General features: G+C 42.6%; 1 protein-coding gene across 2 annotated transcripts in view; it reads right to left on the bottom strand.

Moving 5' to 3' along the window:
• Positions 1-662: 662 nt before the first annotated feature.
• LOC132382017 (E3 ubiquitin-protein ligase TRIM62-like) overlaps positions 663-21,980 on the bottom strand; it is a 108,635-nt gene continuing 87,317 nt past the window's right edge. For both annotated transcript variants that reach the window (XM_059951812.1, XM_059951813.1), the window contains exons 3-5: positions 16,129-16,385; positions 9,666-9,781; positions 663-5,110 (exon numbers count right to left, since the gene is read on the bottom strand). In XM_059951812.1, coding sequence (XP_059807795.1) covers positions 4,560-5,110; positions 9,666-9,781; positions 16,129-16,385 — 924 coding nt within the window. In that variant the 3' untranslated portion in view covers positions 663-4,559. The remainder of the gene's footprint in view (positions 5,111-9,665; positions 9,782-16,128; positions 16,386-21,980) is intronic.

A 21,980-nucleotide genomic window follows, 5' to 3' on the forward strand; every position in this document is an offset into this window, starting at 1 on the left:
CAGCCACATGAAGCCAGGTGGTGGGAGGGGAGTTCAAGGCAGAAACAGCTGGGTTGGTAATAAATGTGAAAACAAAATGCTAACATTACTGAAATCTAATGTGTAGTATGGGTAACAGGTGGATAGAACCAGCAGAGGGATGAAAGTAGGTAATGGGGGAAGGGAATTGCTGGATGGGCCAAATTGATGTTTAAGACTTTGCTGCAGGCTCATTTCACTGACCATGGTCTCATATTCCCTCCCTAGTCACTGTCTAAAGTTTAGTTTGCTATTTGACCATGAGTCCATTTCGTGATCCATAACATCTCCATCACCACGACTACCTGTGTTTATCTCTTTCTGCGACTGCCTGTCACCCAGCCAGATACGCTTGCGGTAATTTAAATAACCATTTCAGACTGCTGATGGAGCACCTCACATCCAAAAATATTAACACATAAAATGATGCAAGTCTTTAACATGCTTAATGTTTGCTAGGGTGGGAGGGGCAGGGATGCCCTTGCACATACCCCTGAAGCTACTGATTCAGCAATAGGCGACTTTGCCAGCTTGTATTTGTTCGCGAAGGGCAGTTCCCCCCCCCCCCACGAGGTGCTACTACACCGCTGATACCTGCCCAACCTTCAAAGAATCAAAATGAAAATACAACAGTATGCCAAACGTGTAAGCAGCATCCCATAATTTTATTGAGGGGCACATTCAAGGGGAGAAGAAAAAAAAAACTTGAGTGTACAATTCTGGAGGTCTAAAACCAACATGGTAAGAATACCATCATGCATATCCCAACACCAATAATTCCACCAAAAGCAGGATTGGTCTGTTAACATTCCCTATTCCATGTGATGAATTCTAACCTGGTGTGTGACAAACATAGACCCTTAAAGTCACTCCCTTGGAACAGCTGATTCTATAGGTTATACTGACAGATTGGTCTCAGCTTACATCAATGTAAATTGCATATACCTGCACTGTGCACCCTCACTCGGGCTATACCCAAGTGCAAAACTGCACCCTTGGCCATTCTGATGGTTTCAGAGATGATCAGTTTGGGTTAATGGCACTGGAGGGGTGTACTCCCATCAGGGTATTGGTTTTGGAAGGACTTGCAGCTCTGTGCAGACTCAATCTTATCCCTGGAGGTAACATAAAAGCTAGCAATGTCACGCTGATTGTACGGCCATGTTACAATTGTAAATAATCTGCTGAGACCAATAAATACAGCACAACAAGACCATTAATTCAAATACAACTTTCACAATCCAGTCAGGCCAGACTGCAGATAAATATTTGAGAAAATATTGCATCCTAATTTTAAAAAGGTGACACTTATTAAATATCATTTTGTTTAAGCAACTGCTGAGCTCAATGATAGATTATTTAATATGGCTTATATTTAAATTTATTTATTATGCAGTTGTGTACTCAGCTTTTAACTGAATAGCAGCTTTTTTTAAAAAATCATACTTGCTGCATATTGATTGCTTCTTTAATTAAATCGAGTTACTCTGCTCACATGATGGACCCGAGCAGGAACTGCTTGCCCATAACCTGCGGGAAATGGCACCATCCAATGTACCATAAAGTCAATAAAAGAGAGGAAAGAAATCCTTCCTCGATGACCTTGACTAACAAACGGTGCAGCTTTCTGGAAAGCGTGTAAATTGATTTTCAGTGAGAACAGGACCAAGACATCAAGTGTGATGCCCTCTACAGTCAAATGATCTTCAAGAACTTCAATTTGGTTCACATAATGAAAGAATAATTGGATGAAATACCAGATTACAACAGATTGCCAAAGGTGACAATACTGTGTAAAATGAAGAGGTACATCACCAACTTTGCCAGATCAACTAATAAATCAAGTAGATGTAAAGGAGCTAATCCAGGGATCAGATTCAAAGGTTTTACCATTCCAGGGTGTTTTTTGCCCTGAGTGGCAGTTGAAACAAAGGAGCCAAGGTAAACACCAGCAGGAAGTCGTGCTTAAAATTAACAAAACTTCAAAGGCAGAGAACTACATGCTGAGTCAGTCATATAGCTTTGCAGGGAACAAGAAAGGTACTTTGTCAAACTGACCTCAGGCACAATGATGCAAGGGAGCTGACATATTACCAGCTGTTCTTCTTCCACTGAACTTGGTCCTGCTGTCCTTGTGCGCCACACATGATTGAAGGCCAGCTTTATGACAGATAGAAGATACTACACTGCCAAACAGGGTTCTGCATCACACCACCACTGCCGCATGTCTAAATCGTTATTTTTAGCTCTTCCCTCTCAGTGTGGTATTGATTATGAGGGAGATAGACGGGTAAGAAAGGAGTAATTATCACAAGTACCTGTAGCGTTTCACCTTAACTCCTGAAAAGTCACCTCAACATAAAATAGCAGCAAATGTTCGCATATTTTGAGCCAACACATATACATCAAAGAAAAAAATGAATAATTAGAACTTATAAAATAAATATACTCAAGTAAACAAAAACTAAAAGGTGAATAAGGGGTTTAATAATTCTCAGTAGCCCCAGGCTACCAAGTTTCATCAAAATACTAAGCAGTGAACCTCGACTATAAATTCCTCATCTCGTCTATTGAGTTGTTCAATAAGTGGCTAAAGGGATCGAGAGGTCTTGGATCTATTCACTCAATTTGTTGAGTGAGAAATTAACCATAACAAGCTTCAATGTCCCTGGGTTTGAGGCAAAAACCTTAAAAAGTCTTTATTAGATACTTGCCTCTTGCCACACCTAAATGCCACTGCTGCACATGTTAAACATGGCAATGTTTGTCAAGGATAGGACTGGGATTGTTTGTAAAGGGTTCTGCAGCCAAGCTTCAAGCATATTACAGCAACGATTGAAGAACATCTACGGCCTGTGGAGCTGTGCTCCTTGATAAATCCAGCTGATCAGAAGAATTAAGGAAATGGGCTACTCATGCTACAGAAATTGTCCACATCTGACCCTTTAGAAGGCTGACCTTGGGTAAAAAAAACATTAGGGAGGGCTAATAGGAACCAGTTTGATGGCAGAAATGATCTGCTGGGAGTTAGAAAATAAGTCTAGTTCTATCTTTAACAAAATGTACACAATTTCATAAACCAATAGGGACAACATCCAAACATTTTTAATGCTGAGGACAAGAGATCTCAGCACTAGGAAAAGAAACACTTGCTCTACCAATGCACCAAGGACTTCCAGATCAAGATGGTACATGTCAGAGATTGGGAATAACCTCAGCTTCAGTGGGGCAGCCTTATTCCATTCATAGGTCCTTCAACGAGCCAGCCCGGTTAGCGCTATCCACAGCAGGCCATCTTACACACAGAGCACTTCGCTTCCAACCACACCATTTCAAAGTAGGTTTTGATCATCCAAAGTGGCTAGAATAGGGAAAATAAATTAAGTCCATCAAAGTCTATGTTAAATTCAAACCAGAATCCAATTGCACGTGTGCTTTGACTTTAACATTGATAGGCAGCAGAAGCTTCACACCACCACGCAGGCTGCAGTGAAGAATCAGGGCCCAATCTGACTCCAGAGCAAAGTCAGCAAAGGCTTCCTCTTCCAGAAATAAAGAAAGTGATGTTAGAGCCAACCGTACTATAAATGGTCTTGGCAGATTAAGACAGCTTTGCATTCACCACCCAATCCTTGGGGGGAGGGGGGGGGGGGTAAACAATATGATTAGTTTCATAGAGACATACTGATAAGAGTGAGTCACAGTGTACCCAAGCAAAAGTACATTGATGCCTTGGATCCGTGATTGTATACAAGCAAAATTCCACATTAGAAGATCTAAAACAAACCTAAGTGACAGGAGGATCCCAAACCACTGTCCGACGTGCACACAGTCCCAATAATGAAGAACGCAAGTTAATACGATAAGCTATTTAAGATTTCACAGTTTGCCAAATAATCTGCTGTTTGGCTGCAATCTATCAAACAAATTAGATGTCCTTTTTGCATCATCCATTTGAAGGATTGACTTAACCACCCGCATAGGTGGAAATTATAGACAACCGACACTGAAAGAAAACACAGAAAGATGCACAGACAGGCAGGCAAGCACGACTCTGGGGGAGATCTGCGCACCTTGTACCAGCCCCAGAATTTAACCTGACGCTGGGGCCTGGGTCATTAGGTTCAGGTGATCAGGATTCAGGCAATGGGGCCACCTGGGGATGGAATGCAAGAACTTACATAAAGCACAGACATAAAACCAATGAGGTGCAAACTGCATTTGAGGGAGATTGTATGCTTTCCCACAATATGGAATTTGGAAAGGCAAGACTGAGCCGTTGAGGCAGGTTGGTCGGGGGAGGGGGTGCTGGAGGGAAAAAAGAGAACCAAGTTGAGGAAGAGGTGTCATAAGACAGTTTAATTGCCCTTACCAGAGGGTTGGATTGGAATGACACATGCCACCAGCAGCAGCTGCCGGCTCTCCTGTGCCAGTGTGGAAATTCAAGAAAACAAAAGTGGCCTTCACCTGAAGTTAAAAGTGGATGGGAAGTGAAATGGAATTAAAAAGGGAACTCTGGTTCTATCCCATCGTATACATTTTTAGATACGGACAGTGTTGATCCTCAGGGGCTGTACATTTTTCCCATTGGCATGGCTCTGCCCCGGGCTAAAGTAAGGGAAATATTTCCCGCTGAACTTCTCACGGAAGGTATACAGCCAGGACATGTCATCAGCATTGTAGAAGATCAGGAGGCCTTTTTCGTAGTCAAAATACACTCCAACCTTCTCCAGCTTGGACTTGACGTTGAGCCGGGTCCAGGGCTCAGTGCAAGCGCTATACTGGTTGCCATCATGCATTACGATGCAATGGAAGCCTCGAGAAGGTTGAATCTGGATGCTTCCTTTCCGGTTTACAGATTCTAGTGCCACGCCAATCATCCACTGCGTTTTCTCTGACACCATCACCTCCCAGTAGTGGACGCCGCTGTCAAAGCCAACGGACCCCAAGACAGAGACCTCCACGTCAAAGCGCTTTGGAGAATCCTGCAAGGGCTGAGGGTGCAGGTTACCATAAGCCACAATGGTGCAGTCATCAGAGAGGATCAGCCGCTGATGTGCCGTAATAGGATCCAATGTCAATGCTGCCGGTACTGTGGACAAAGAGAACCAGAGCCATGATTCAGCATTCAAATCAGTTTGCACATACAGACTTACCGGTAATGACCTTTAATCACCGCTGAACCATATGGAAAATCTTTCCTCTAATTCTACAATAATCCCTTTCTTTCCACCACCCCCCCATTTTAAAATAATTGCATATCAGAACATTTTCACTATAAAAGGAGAGAAAGAGCCTGAATGTAAAAGCATCTTTTATAAACCTCCCTAGGGTTTCCCAGCCAATCCAGCTGAATCACTGTTGCAACGTTAAAAGCCCTGCAATCCATATCAGCACATCTAACTCCCACAAGCATTGATAATGGTCTGAAAATCTAGTTTCTGGAATGATGTTCATTAATGGATAAATATTAGCCAGGTTAAAGGGAAGTCCCTTGGTCCGCTTCAACGTCATGCCGTGTGATCTCTGATATCCACCAGGAAACAGGCCAGATCTTTGATATCTGCGCTCAGATTTGCACTATGTGTGTCACATGGGTCATGTGGTCACATTTCCAGGGCAAGTCCTGGATCCACAGTCCTCTGGTTCAAAAGACAAAATGGCTGTCACTGAATAAGTAACTCTTTTGTTGAGATTTATTTCTGGAAATATTTTCCCCACTCCATTATCCACTCACTGCAGTGATTTTTTAAACCGTTCCTAAACTCTCTTGCCCCCTCCCCAGGTTTGATCACTTCATCTAGTTCTCTCTTTGCTTGGTATCGACATATTGGACAGCACTTTCCAGCACAGGTAATGGTGAATGATTAGTCTACTTCAGCTAAGGCAGTAAACTTTCTTCCAGGGCGCTGAGTACCTAATCCTATCATGATTATACCTCCCTGCCACCATCCTGGCAATCTCGGGGGGAAGATAAATTTTGTTATGTCAACAGAGGGATCCCCTCTCCTTCACCCTGCCTCCTCCATTTGCCCATCCGTGATATGCTAAATCAATACTGAATAGGAGATTTATCTTCTGCAGAATTAACAGTGCTCCTCAAGATTAATCTAGATTAGGGGAATCCATTAAGTATATCCACCCTCTACCAAGGATACACATGGAATCCCAGAAATCTCACTGGAGAAGTATTCTAGTTTCTGCAAGACCATCATTCATATACAAATCCATGAAAAGCTTTGTTATAAATTCCACAGTCAGTTTTTAAAGTCTGGCAAAGTTATCTCATCTCCCATTTTTCCCCCAGCGTGGATCTCCACCAACAAGCCCTCATTCATTCCCAAGGATTGGCAACACTGGTAGTTCTCAAGTGTAGGGACTCTCCCTCGGTTTGGCTGGTTCCTGACCTGGGACAAAGTTTGAGCTCAAAAGTCGTAATTTGGCATTAAAGAGCTTTGCAATGAGATCACAATTAGTAAATTCATATATTGAAACAGGCAGCAACTAGACTAAGCAGTCGCCAGTGAACAAAGAGCACTTGGTGAATATTTAGACCCCCTGGCTGTCCCACCCTCCAAATACTTCTGTGTCTTTGCACTCGTGCCTACAGCTGTTAGAGACTCTGTGGGTAATTCAGGGCCATTGAGGCAAGCAACAGCAAATCACCTCATCCAATCCAGTTAAAAAATACTTAATGAGATATATAAAATCCTAGAAGAATCTATTAAAATATTTAACTGAATTTTATTTCAGGAAGAACAGAGGGTTGAAAGAGAAAAAACATCACTGCAGACTTTTAAATCAAAATTTGAACAAGAGAGAAAAAAAAAATCAGGTTTCATTTGAATTGCCAGAGATAGTTTAGCATAATGTTATGAAAAGTTCTCTTGTAATGAATAGGGAGTCCGAACAATTTCTAGCATGTATAGTGGATTCAAGTCCTGCAACGTCACCGATTACCACAGTATGAATGTTGAGACTTTTGACAAGACACAACAAGAGCAAAAGGTTCAGAAGATAAGACTGACTCAGACTTTTGAATCTCAGTGCCCCAGATGTTATTCTTGATTTTCTTGACAAAGCATTATTTCGAATCACAAAACTGGAGTCCACTAAGTTAACACTAGATTATAAATTCCTGGACATTTTTGTTACTTCCCACTTCAGAAAGTATTGATATTTTTCCCCCTTTATCAATCAAGTACTCCCCCCTGCATCCCCACCAAAACGGTCACACCAATCATTAACAACAAACAAAAACTGACTCATTTTAATAATTGCATTCCCCTTAACTTTATCATGCGGCCATAAACAGCCTACTCCACCCTAATGCCAGATTGAAATGGCAGGAAGCTGTGTCAGAACAACAATGTGACCACCAGATGGCACTTCATCATAATTTTCATTATATCCATTGGATCCAAATTTTGCTCAAGAGCTGGTTATGCCACCACATTCAAGAACTAGCTTTTACCACTGTAATTCTTTGGAAGATTGGTTCTCCCAAAGCACGCAGGTCCAACATCAGGAGCAGTCCAATGCATCCAGGAAGTTTGACAGATGGCTCGCCTCAGGCATGGTTTAGCAATTAGCAAAGATTGCTGGGTGGGCTCAAATTCTGGTCCGCCTATGTGTCACAGTAACCTTGCAAAGGGTTTGGCACTGTGCACAGCACACCGATTGGTTCTTTAACTGCATATGGCAATGGAGAATCCAAAAATCAGAATCAGGTTTATCAGTAATATGTCGTGAAATGTTGTTTTGAGGCAGCAGTACAGTGCGAGACATAAAAATCATTTGATACTAAAATTAACAAAAGAAAAATAATGAGGCAGTGTTCATGAAATGTTCCAAAATCTGATCGCAGAGGAGAGGAAAGTTGTTCCTAAAACAATGAGTGTGGGTTTTCATGTTCCTGTACCTCCACCCTGATGGTAGCAAGCAGTGAATATTAGCACAGACTGCATTCTGCAAGAGCCAAGTTTAACATATTCTCCACTGAAACTATTTAAAGACCTATGGTACAGATGACTATTACTGCTTGGTTAGAAATGATCATAGTTAGGGAAGGATAACGTGATTTAGCATAGAAGTTTAGACACTAAGATAATGGAGACTGTGCTGGCAATTAGGTGTGGATGAGCAAAAAGGCCAGTATTGACAAAGTAGACCCAAAGTCTCGGTTCTATGCTGTACAACTCTTTCACTCTATGAGTGTTGATTGTGAAACAATCTATTTGGATAAAACCTTCCAATTTAATTTAAAACTCTTCAGATCATCCTGAGTGTTTGCTGATGTGTAGAGCACATATCCAAATCTGAGCCAAGCCTATCAACTAGAGTTAGAAGTCACCTCTTCATCCAGAAAGTGATGGAAACTTGGAACTCCACAAGTGGCAATAGATGCTGGGTGAAGTGTTAATTTTAAAGGAATACAGATATGTTGTGACTCCAAGCCCAGAGAACAAAGTGAATCAACTGGTACAAGAACCAGCAGGAAAACATTAGGGAGCAGTGAACTTGGGAGCATATGGTTTTGATTCAAGATGAAAAAAAAATCTCAAGTAAAAATACATAACTGGAAGAGTGCCATTTTCAACTGGTTTAAAATAGATCTGGCAGGACTAAACTCAAATCAAAGCTTGCCAAGCAGGAGTATAATTGAACAAAGGGCAGTCTAAATGGATATGGTTTGGGAACAGTCCAGGTACATTCCCACTCGAGGGAACGCAAGGGCAGCGATCACCAGAGCTCCCTGGTAGAAGACAGCAAAAAATGAAGCAGTTAGATTATTAAGATAAGTAAGAAATCCATGAAATACAAAAAGGATTAGATTGCAATGAATATAAAATAACTGGTGTAAAAGGGAATACAACATAAAAGGGAATCAAATCTCTTCTGCTGATAGTGGACTGTGATTGAAGTACAAAGATAGTGCTGAAAAGAGACCAAAGAAAAATCTATGCATAAATACAAAGGGCACGGCAGAAATATGAAATGAGCACTTTGCATCTTCTTCACAAAATCCGTAACAAAGAGGAAGAAATAGCCAATATACTAGGGCAGGCTAGAAATAGATAAAATATAGCTATTAGCAAGGCTTTGTGAAATCTTTATAGGTTACCAACTTTAGATGGGATACATCCAAGGCAGCTAAAACAAGGGTAAGAATTGTGGAATTACCAATAAAAATCTTCCGCTCCTCCAGACTGGCTTGATGCATTAAAAGTATTTGTATTCTTTCAGTTCTTTTTTTTTAAAATAAGGACAATGTGAGCAACTACAGGCCAGTGAGTTTAATCTCCACGATTGAGAAGCCGCTCAATAATAATCAGGCACAAGATTAATAGAGACTTGAGAGGCTGCAGATGCCAGAATCTGGAGCAACACAATGTGCTGGAGGAGCTCAGCTGGCCAGGCAGGCCAGATGGGGGGAAAATGCACAGCCAACATTTCAGGCTGAGACCTTGGAGAAGTACTTGAGAGCCATCTTTACCTGTGGAACTGTAGCCTACTACTGGGTCAACATCTTTGAGAGGGCAAACAGAAAGAGCACTGACTAGAGTTTCGTGTAATGTTCTGCAGCACACATCCATGGCTGACAGTCACCCTCGTAGATTTAGATCACCTCATTCATCAGTGCTCACCTGGATGGATGTCCTGAAGCAAGGATTTCCAGATGGTGTACTGCAGGGGACCCATGTACTTGGAGGTTGGAAAATCTTCATATGTCAGATTGGTTTCATGAATCTTCCCCTTTAACCTGAATGGAGTGGGTGGACAGATATCATATATTAATACCCAGGAAATTAATACTGATACTTCTAGGACCTCAGTTCAAAAATAATTTCTCACTCTCCAATAACTAGTATTGCTTCACCAACAACCCAATTACATTTATGTGTTGAAGAATGTGTGACACACTGCAATTCACCTACCACCAAAACAAGTCTATGGCCAAATTCACCTTCCAGGCCCTACACTCATCTTCGAAGCATATGAACAGTAAATGCATCCACATCACACTATTGTTTATTGACTCCAGCTGGATCTTCAGTCTGTGGGTGGAACATTTGGAACTGCTTTAGTGTGTACACCTGCAATTTTTAAAAAAAGATCTGCAAAACCTCATCAGGTCGTTCTCATATCCACTCTCCACCTGTCAGTCAGTGGGGTGGGAGACATTTTGTAGGCTGTTAGTCAGCTTTTGCTTGTTATGGGAAGGGTTTTACCAATATCCATAGAAACTGTTGTAGAGGATTCGTTGAGCCAATAGTTGTTCTATTGGCAAAGTATTTCACTGCATATTGTTACATGTATCAATAAAACTTCTCCAATTCTTTATTTGGTCATTGACATCAATACAAACAATTAAGGCAGCAGAATAGTAGCAACCTCTGGCACACTATTGAATTCATATTTCATAAGAAGACCTCAAGATATAGGAGCAGAATTAGGCCATTTGACCCATCAAGTCTACACTGCCAATTCATCATGGCTGATCTAATTTTCCTCTTAGCCCCAATCTCCTGCCTCGCCCCCACCCTGTATCCCTTCATGCCCTGACCAATCAAGAATCTGTCAACGTCAGCTTTAATGTACATAAAGACTTGCCCTCCACAGCTGCATGTGGCAACCAATTCCACAGATTCACCAAGATCTGACTAAAGAAATCCATCCCCATCAATTTTCTAAAATGATGCCCCTCTATTCAGAGGCTGAGTCCTCTGGTCTTAGACCCTCTCACCATAGGAAACATCCTCTCCACATCCACTCTATCAAGGCCTTTCACCATCCGATAGGTTTCAATGAGGTTACCCCTCATCCTTCTGAATTCTAGTAAATACAGGCCCAGAGCTCTTTACATGACAAGCCATTCAATTCTAGAATAATTTTCATGAACCTCCTTTCAACCCTCTTCAGTTTTAGCAAAACTGCCCACAAAACTCCGAGAAGCCCCACCGGTGTTATAAAATCCCAACATCGCATCCTTGCTTTTATATTCTAGTCCTCTTGATTTGCCTTTCTCACCACAGACAACCTGCAAATTAACTTTTAGGGAATTCTGCACAAGGACTCCCAAGTCCCCTTTCTCAACCACAAAAAGAGAGCCTCTAGATCAGGAGACAGGGAGGAATCGAAACATTTGCAGAGGGAACTAAAGGAGAAGATCAAGGTGGCTAAAGAGGAATACAGGAGAGAGCTGGAGAACACGCTTGAGCAGAGCAGTACACAGGTGTGGACAGGCGTGAAGAATATCATTGACTTCAATCAACCTGGCTATAGAGACTTGGAATGCAGCCACGAATGGGCTAAGGAGTTATACCAATTCTTCAATAGGTTTGCCAATAGTCTATCTATGTGCAGCACCTTCAGCACGCCAGCCCAGACGCAGAGGCACCTATTGCACCCTCAGCACCAAAAGCCTCCCCTCCTCCCTCCTCCAATTCAACTCTGGATGAACAACACAGGCTACCCTTGAATACATCCCTTCCTTGCCCTGCACCTACTACCCACACCTTTACATACCAACCGCTATCATCCCGATTTTCACTTCCACCAACTCCCCAGTCATTATGGACTCACCTTCACAACTGAGCAGGTGAGAAGGGTTCTCAGGGAAACTTAGGCACAGCAAAGCATTGGGACGGGACGGTGTGAAACCCCAAGGTCCTGAGGGAGTGTGCTGAGCAGCTGTGTGGAGTTTTCCAGCTCATTTCCAATCTGAGTCTCAGCCTGGAAAGGGTCAACTGTGTGGAAAACATCATGTGTGGTCCAAGTACCCAAGGAGGGCCAATCAAAAGTCTTGAATGACGACCATCCGGTGGCCCTGACCTCACACATCATGAAGACCGTAGGTCCTGGCTCACCTCCCACCCCCGGTCAGATCAGCTGTCAATCTCCTGTAGTTTGCCTACCAGGAGCACTCTGGAATCAATGATGCTGTCATCTACCTGTGGAACAGAGCCTACTCCCATTTGGATAAGCAGGGCAGCACTGTGAGGATCTTGTTTTTTGATTTCTCAAGTGCCTTCAATACCATATAGCCCTCATTGTTGAGGGTAAAGCTCCATTCAATGCAGATTGGCTCTTCCATTGTAACCTGGATAATGGACCACTTGACTGGCAAACCACAGTTTGTGTGACTTCAGAGCTGTGTGTCAGACACAGCCATGAGCAGCACTGGGGCCCCACAGGGGACTGTATTGGCTTCCTTTTTGTTTACCCTGTATACCTCAGACTTTGATTTATGTCATCTGCAGAAATTCTCTGACGACTCAGCAACAGTTGGGTGTATAAAGGGAGGATGGGAGGATGAATACAGGGCCCTGTGAAGGACTTTGTCAAATGGTGCAAGCTGAATCATCTGCAGATTAACATCAGTAAGACGAAGGAGATGGTGATGGACTTTAGGAAGACAAAGCCATGCATTAGGAAATGTATGGTCATGGGGAGAACGTTCAAACTCCTTACAGACAGCAGTGGAATTGAATCCGGGTCACTGGGGCTGTAATAGTGTTACAATAACCACCACGTTACAGGGAATAGGAATACTCCCTGCTACTATTGATGGTGAGGACCTACAGTTCCTCAGGGAGCACCTGGATGAGAGACTCGAGTGGAGCACCAACACAGAAGCTGCGTACAAGAAAGGCAGTGTCACCTTTACTTCCTTTGGAGTATGCCAGCCTCTCCTTCATATGTTCAACCAGTCCGTTCTCACCAATTCAATCTTCTATGCGGTGGTGTGCTGGGCCAATGGCACCAACATGGGCGATGCTAATAGGCTCGATAAACATTAGAGAGACAGGCTCTGTGAAAGGAGTCATACTGGATACACTGGGAGCTGTGGTAGAACAAAGGACCCTACGGAAGATATTGGCAATGTTCTCACCCTCTATACGCCTTCTTGGCTAAACAGAAGAGCACTTCTATTAATAGACTAAGACAACTGTGCGTCTCCAAAGAACGCTGTATAATGTCATTCTTACCCTCAGCCATTAAACTCTATAATGAGTCAACCTATAGCTGGGAAAGTGATGAAGCCCTCCTGTTAGACTGTTTGTGGTAACTTATTTTTTATTCTTTCTATTTCTCTCTAATATTTATATTTGTACACTTGTAATGCGACTGTGACACTGTAATTTTCTTTGGGATCATTAAGGTATCTATCTTTGTATTTTCTCTCCAAATAGAAATTAGTCAACCCTTCCATTTCTTCTTCCGAAGTGCATGACCATACTCTTCCTGGCACCGTATTCCACCTGCCACTTCTTTGCCTCTTCTCCTAATCTAAGTCTTCCTGTAGCTTCTCTACTTGCTCAAAATTACCTGCCCCTCTACATATCTTCGTATCATCTGCAAACTTTGCAACCAAGCCATCAATTCCATCATCTAAGTCATTGACATACAATATAAAAAGAATCGGTCTCAACACAGACCCCTGTAGTACACCACTAGTCACCAGCAGCCAAACCGAAAAGGCAGCATTTCCACCCTTTGCCTGCCAATCAGCCACTGCTTTATCCATGCAAGCAACTTTCCTATAAAGCTGGTGGCTTGTTAAGCAGCCTCATCCTCGTGACAACTCAAAGGGCTTCTCAAAATCCAAGTACACAACATCAACCAATTCTCCTTTGTCTACTCTGCTTGTCATTTCTTAGAAGAATTCCTTCAGATCTGTCAGGTAAGATTTTCCCCTGAGAAAATCATGCTGACCATGGCTTATTTTGTCATGCGCCTTCAAGTACCCCGAGACCTCATCCTTAATAATTGATTCCAACATCTTCCCAACGACTGACATCAGACTAACTGGTCTATAATTTCCTTTCTTCTGCCTCTCTCCCTTCTTATAGGGTGGAGTGACATTTTCAATTTTCCATTCTTCTGGAAACATTCCAGAATCTAGTGATTCTTGAAAGATCATTATTAATACCGCCACAGTCACAACCACCTCTTTCGAAACCCTGAAGTGTACGCCACCTGGTCCAGGTGACTTACCTACCTTCAAGTCTTCTCAGTTTCCGCAAGAACTTTCTCCCTAGTAACGGTAGCTCCACACAATTCATGACACCTGACATCTGGAACTTCCACCATACTACTAGTGTCTTCCATTGTGAACACTGATGCAATATACTTATTCAGTTTGTCCGCCATTATGACCTCTCCAGCATCGTTTTCCAGCAATCCGATACCCACTCTCACGTTTCTTATACACTTTGTATATCTGAAGATACTTTTGGCATCCTCTTTAATATTATTGTACATTGTACAACATAATGTACAGTAATAAAACACTGCTGTGGATTTGGATCATTCCAATGAGTGATGGAGCCAGAGACATTATAGAAATTAGGCCCTTCAGTCCACCAGGTCCAGACTAACCATCAAGTGCCCCTCGACACCAGTTCCGTTTTCTGTTCTCTCCGTATTACCGTCTACTCACCTACCCAAAAGGGAGTATTTTACAGTTGTCAATCATCTCACTCATCTTTGGGATCTATGAAGATGCAAACCCACCCAGTCCCGGGGAGAACATGCAAACTCTTGTACAGATTGCATCAGTGATCAGGTCACTGGAACTCAGAGGCAGTGGACCCAATAGCTACTCCAATGTGCCAAGTGTAGATGTGATACCATCTACAACAGCAAAAAGTTCAAGAGATCCAGGACGGGCGTAGAATTGACTGACTTAGCAGCAGACCCCATCTCCAGCAAAAGTGCGTCACTAAGGATTACAGCCCGAGGTTATTTAACAGCACGATCACAGATAGGGTACGGCAAAAATAACAAGCAGACTCATCGATTTTATTTCGGGATAGAGCATAGTAACAGGCCCTTCCAGTCCAATCACACCCATGTGACTAATTAACCTTCTAACCCAAAGATTTCTGGAAGAAAGCAGAGCATCCGGAGGAGATGCACGGTCGCAGGGAGAACATTCAAACTCCTTACAGACAGCAGTGGAGTTGAGTCTGGGTCACTGGGGCTGTAACAGTGTTACACTAACCACCATGTTACCATGCCACCCCTGATCCATTTTAACACACATCCCAAAATTGTGACGATTGAGAGAACCACAGAATGCTTATAACACAAATGGAAGCCTTCCAACTCTATACAAGAGTAATCCAGTTAGTCGCGCTCCTCCTCCCACACCCAACCCAACTGAGACTTCCCTTTGGGATAAATATCCAGCGCCTTTATGAATGCCACAAATGGATCCACCTACATTACCGCCCCAGGCACTATATACCCAAATCTAGTCAATCACCCCATTAAAAAACCTTTTACTTTTACTCACTGGAATTTAGAAGATTGAGGGGGGATCTTATTGAAACGTATAAAATTCTAAAGGGATTGGACAGGCTAGATGCAGGAAGATTGTTTCCGATGTTGGGGAAGTCCAGAACGAGGGGTCACAGTTTAAGGATAAAGAGGAAGCCCTTTAGGACCGAGATGAGGAAAAACTTCTTCACACAGAGAATGGTGAATCTGTGGAATTCTCTGCCACAGGAAACAGTTGAGGCCGGTTCATTGGCTATATTTAAGAGGAAGTTAGATGTGGCCCTTGTGGCTAAAGGGATCGGGGGTATGGAGAGAAAGCAGGTACATGGTTCTGTTGGATGATCAGCCATGATCATACTGAGTGGCGGTGCAGGCTCGAAGGGCTGAATGGCCTACTCCTGCACCTATTTCTATGTTTCTATGTTTACTTAGTAATGCCTGGTATAGAAAGGTTCTTCCTGATATCCTTTTACCCTTGCACCCTATACCTCTTTTTATAAATCCCAGGATCCTCTATGCTTCTTTAACCAACATTTCAACCTGCTGTGAGAACCAATGGACATGGACAATTTTTTTAAAATGCAACATGTGGTTAACACTTGGACTGAACTGCCCAAGGACAGTGGCAAGATTTAACTAGAGCTTTATAAAGGGAGTATTAGTAGTTGAATGAGTATAGTGGCTGGCATATATTATTCTAAAACTAGACATCAGGCTGTGGGAAAAGGGCTTCACATCTTGCAGATAATTGGCACAGATTCAAAGGAGCAAATGTACAGTATAACCATGACTCTAATAATGAATAGAAAGCATCACCTCTACCTCTCTAAAGTCATGTTAATTCCTTCCAGGAAGAGCAGCTTGTCCGATTCAACAAGCTTCTCCTGCAGGATCTGCATTCCCTCCTGCACCTCCCGCAGCTGAAGGCTGTAACGCTGGATCTTCTGCTCGATGTCGTTCAGCGTCCGGGCCGTGTCGGTCTCCAGCTCTTCCAGCATTGACTTCTGCTTCTCCTTCAAGAAACGGTGCAGGCGATCGAACGCTTCCCCAATGGTCGCCCGAAGACTTTTCGCAGAAGACTGAGCAAGGTTCAAACAAAAAAAAAACACAAGTCAACAAAGCTGCAATCGACTCGTCCTCTAACAAAATGGCAGATTGTCATTGAAAGTGTCTTTTGGGAGAGGAGGAATCATCTTTGATCTCCAAATTTAAATCATCCACTATTCTAAATGTTAGCTGTCCTGAGAGGATACCCATTTCTACTTTGCAGAATGAAAAAGATATTTCTGAGAAGCTAAAGCTGCCCAATTCCAAGTAGTCTAATTACTATGTTTGTGAATTAAAGGCTGGTTCGAGTGTTTCACCACTCAGTTGAAAGTCATTCATCCCTCTCAGCTGGGGTGGGGGGGAAATCGAAAGGGGTCCTGAAAATATCCTAGCAACAAGTTGCTGGAGGCATCTGCAACAACCTCATGCAGGCCTCTCACTGTGAGTTGGCAGGACAGCCAAGCAAAGCGACAGATATTGGGGGGGCCACCCACGGTGAAGATACTGCAGACACACACACACACTGAGCTGGAATAACAAATCCTGAAGATATTAAACTGAGTGAACAATCCAATTTTCTGCTCCAGGGTCTGACCCAGCAAAAGGTAGACTGCAATGACTTTGAAAACAGCTCAAATTTCACTTGACGTAGGCAAGAGTCTGATAGTTCAGTTTCCAGTGAGTTAGCTTGTGGGATTAAATACAGCATAATTTAAGGGGCTCTTAAAATTGATGCACAATTATCACATACTCACATAGGCATGTATTTAAGGATTAGTTTGACACCTCTTGCCCCACCCTGCCCGTAGCACTGGTAGATACATCAGGGTGGCAGTGCAGTTAGTGTGAGTCAAAGTCTGATTTATTCTCACATGCACAAGTACCTCTGTATACAGCTGCAGTGGAAAACTTGCAGCAGCATCACAGGCATATAGAAAAAGATATGCAACGTTCAGAAGGAAAACATTATACAGGCAGTCCCCGGGTTACGAACGAGTTCTGTTCCTAAGTCCGTCTTTAAATCAGGTTTGTACGCAAGTCGGAACAGGGACATTATTTAGAATCAGTTAGTCAAATGTTTGTCTTAGTATATAGTATACATTTTACCTTTCTTTGCATATAAAACACTTAAGAAACATATATATTTCAATAATTAAACCACTGCGTTGTTTAGTAATAATTGTAGCTTTCATCGGGGCAGGGCCTTTCACATGCTCCATTATTCTCACTTTATCCTTTACCTGTATCTTTTAAAGTTGCTCCGATCGTTGACCGACTGTAGCCTAAAGCTTTTTCAATGACCAATGGCATTTCACCTCTTTCCAATTGCTTTATTATTTCTACTTTATTTTCAATCGCGATCGTTTTCCGTCAACGGAACAGAAAACTGCGGATTTTATGTTCTATCACTCAGCAGCGGTGATCGTCTGATTGGCCTATCAGCGTTCTCTTTAGGAACTAGTTGACTTGATCAGCATTTCTGATCTGGCTATTGTTCACAATCACACTTAATAAAAAAAATACAGGAGCAGCCGCAAGGGGTGGGTCCTGTGCTGCTCCGGGTCCTAAAGTCCACCTGCACTGAGACAGGTTAAATGGGACAAGTGGGGGTGGTGTGGACACTAGAAAAGGAGGGGGGGGGTCAGGGTGAATCTTGTTAAGAAATATTTAAGCCAAATACAAAGTTACACGCTCAACACAGTGTTAACGGCAACAACTTAAAATGGCAGACAGCGTCGTGATCCGACTTAAAATGGCGGATGGCGTCGTGATCTGACTTAAAATGGTGGACGGCGTTCTCCTCCCGCCATTCGTAAGTACGAGTTGTCTGTAAGTCGGATGTTCATAACTCAGGGACTGCCTGTATATAATTTCTTTTACAATAAAGATCAATGATTGAAGGGAAGTCGCTCTTCCTGAACCTGATGGTGTAGGATTTCAGGCTAATTTTATGTTAGTGTGTCCTATACAGAGTATTCACATTCACTCTTTGACCATTTGGATTTTCTTTATTTATTGACTGACTGACTGACTGACTGACTGATGGAGATACAGTGTGGAATAGGCCGTTCCGGCCCTTTGACCCATGCTATGCAACAACCTCGGCTTAATCACGAGACAATTTACAATGACCTACCTACCAACTAGTAGATCTTTGGACTGAGTGAGGAAACCAGAGCACCCAGAGGAAACCCACAAGTTTTCACAGGAAAACAAACTCCTTACAGGCAGCAGCAGGAATTGAACCTGGGTTACTGGTACTATAAAGTGTTGTGCTAACCACTACACTATCGTGCCACCTCTGGCGGTGTGGGACTTCAGGCTAATTTGATCCTAGGATATTGACATTCACTCTTTGACCATCTGGATTTCTTTTGTGTGTTCTGGCTTTCTCCCACAGTCCTGAAGCAGGGCAGTAGATTAGATGGCCACTGCAATTTCCTCTTTACTCTAAGTAAGCGGACAAATAAAAGCAAAGGGGAGCTGTTAAGTATGTTTGAAAGAGTCTCGGTTACAGGACTGCAATGAAAACAGAGGGGAGATTGTTTCTGATGGGATTGCTAGGAGCCAGCATAGACCCAATGGACAGAAGGATATCTTTCTGTATCATAAGACTAAATAAGCTGCATATACCTGAAGAACCAGATTTTACTTCCTAACATGTTTTGAGGGCCCCATTTCACTTGATTATTTAATGAGTTTTATATTTGCCCTGGGATCACAGAAAGATCACCCAGGATCCTACCTCTGATCACGATGCACTGAACCCCCACAGACAGTAACAGTTGCAGACCTAGGCTGAACAAAATGATTGGGCTCAACCGCAGGTACCCGCTAACATCTAGTCACAAAGCTGAGCACTAAACTGAGGTAAAGGGGAAGAAAATATGTGTCGGGTAGGTAATAAACTGCGAAATGAAGCTGTGAAGTTCACTGGCTTAATGACTGGACTAGTATTTAACAGCTTGGATTACTGATTCAGGAAGCAAGTTCAGATCTCTCTGTGGTAGTAGGGGAAAACCAAGTAATTAAATTAATCTGGAATAAAAACCAAGCATCAATAATGGTGGTCATGAAACTAATGGATTGTTGTAAAAAAATTATCTGCTTCATTAACATCCTTCAAAAAAAACCATCAGTCATCCCCTCCAGGTCAGGCCTGTGTGTGATTCCAGAATCATCAAAATGGTTTGCTCTTTACTGCCTGAGTTCAGGGACAATTCAGAATGGACAATAAATGTTATCATTACCAGAGACAATAATATCTCATGAATTTTTCTCCCCTCCTCAAAAAAAAGGAAACTGTTATACAAAACAATTTAATTCTAGAAAATTAATCCACTGCCAGTATTCCAGTTCTCCTGTGAAAACAGTGGAAGTATACCAACCAACTCTTGTTATCTAAATATACCCAGTCTAACTAGTAAACATTTTGGGTCAGGCAGCATCAATGTCTATTTCTGGACAGCAGATATCTCGACCCAAAACACTGGCTGTCTATTTCCCTCCCTAAACACTGCCTCAAATGTGGAGTTCCCACAGCTTTTTGTAAAAAAATATTGCTCAGATTCCAGCATCTGCAGTTTCTTTTGTCTCTAAGATGTTGAGTTCAACATACCAGACACAAGGTTGTGTCAACGTTTTGTCCTTGTGATCATTTCAGTCCTTGACTAGATCTGCTTTTTCATTAAGTATTGACCAGAGGAAAGTGAAGGCACTTGATCAGAAAGAGGTCACTCAGATCCTCACACCTCTTCCACCATTTAATGAGCCAAGCCTGTTGAATAGAACTCTTTGTTCCTTGACATCGACTCTGACCAGGACATTGAACAGGACTTTGAACTCCCTAGACAGTTACAAGAAAAGACTGGAGAAGCTAGGTCCCTTCTTCCTGGGGCAGACAAGGTTTTAAAAAAAGGACATAATTAAGGACATAAAATTATGATGGGCATACTATCGCTAGGTTAGGCTACAGGAAACCTCTCCGCCTTCTACGGGTAGATAAAACTAGAGAACAAAGCTTAGAGTAAAATATTCAGAGGGGATCTGAGGAGGGCCTTCTTCACCCAGATAGTGATAGATGCAGTGTATTTAATATTTCAGCAACATGCTGTAAATATATTGTCTGATTAAGCATTCTTTGTTTATATAATTCTTTGTGGGTTATATGTAAGAATTACGTGAATGGCATACGTCATTACGCCACCAAGTCATACATGAGGACCTCACTGAAGGGCAAGAAAAAACAAGTAGGCAAGCGTCCTGCTTCCTGGGTATTTCTTTCAACTAGTTACAAAATTATCTGGAACACGTTGTCTGAAAGAAAATTCTCCCTCGCAATTTTCTACAGATATACCATGGAGAGCATCTTAACTGGCTGCATCACCGACTGGTATTGGGAGTGGTGCACTGCACAGGATCAGATAAAGCTGCACAGAGTTGTAAACAACAACACACACAAAATGCTGGTGGAACGCAGTAGGCCAGGTAGCATCTATAGGGAGAAGCGCTGTCGACGTTTCGGGCCGAGACCCTTCGTCAGGAATTGTAAACTCTATTTTGGGCACTAGCCTCCATAGTATCCAGGTCATCTTCAAGGAGCGATGCCTCAAAAAGGCGGCATCTATCATTAAAGATCCCCATCACCCAGGTCATGCCCTCTTCTCATTGCTACCATCAGGAAGGAGGTACAGAAGCCTGAAGGCACACACTCAACGATTCAGGAACAGCCTCTTCCCTCTGCCATCTGATTTCTGAATGGACATTCTCAAGAAAATTTCCAACCTTGTGCAGTGCCCCACTCCCAATACCAGACTTTGATGCAGCCAGTTAAAATGCTCTCCATATCATATCTGTAGAAAATTGCGAGAGAAGTTTGCAAAGGGAGCTGGAAAGGGCATGTAGTAAGGGTGATGACACAATTGTAATGGGGGACTTCAATATGCAAGGAGATTGGGAAAATCAGATTGGTGTCCCATCGCAAGAGAGGGAATTTGTTGAATGCTTACGAGATGAATTTTAAGAAGAGCTTGTGCTTGAGCCTTCTCAGGTTAAGGCCATCTTAGATTGGGTGTTGTGTAACACGCCAGATCTAATTAGGGAGCTTAACGTAAAGGGACACATAGGAAGCAGTGATCATAATATGACTGAATTCATACTGCAATTTGAGAGGGAGAAGCATAACTCACGTGTATCTGTACCACAATGGAATAAAGGGAATTACAGAGGCATGAGAGAGGAGGTTGCCCAGGTGGATTGGAGAAGGATACTGGCTTGGATGAGGGCACAGCGGAGGTGGCTGAAGTTTCTGGGAATAATCCACATGGCACAGGATAGATATGTCCCACATAAGTAGTTCTTCTCAAATGGCAGGGGTAGGCAACTGTGGCTGACAAAGGAAGGTTAAGGACTGCCTAAAAGCCAAGGAAAGGGCATATAAGGTAGCAAAAGCGAGTGGGAAGTTGGATGATTGGGAAGCTTTTAAAATCCAACAAAAGGTAATTTAAAAAGCTACATGTAGGGAAAAGGGGAAATACGAGGGCAGACTAGCCAATAATATACAGTCGAATACCAAAATATTTTTAAGTTATATAAAGAGTAAAAGGGAGGTGAGAGCAGATATTGGA

The sequence above is a fragment of the Hypanus sabinus genome, chromosome 27 (assembly GCF_030144855.1).
Source record: "Hypanus sabinus isolate sHypSab1 chromosome 27, sHypSab1.hap1, whole genome shotgun sequence".
NCBI lineage: Eukaryota > Metazoa > Chordata > Chondrichthyes > Myliobatiformes > Dasyatidae > Hypanus > Hypanus sabinus.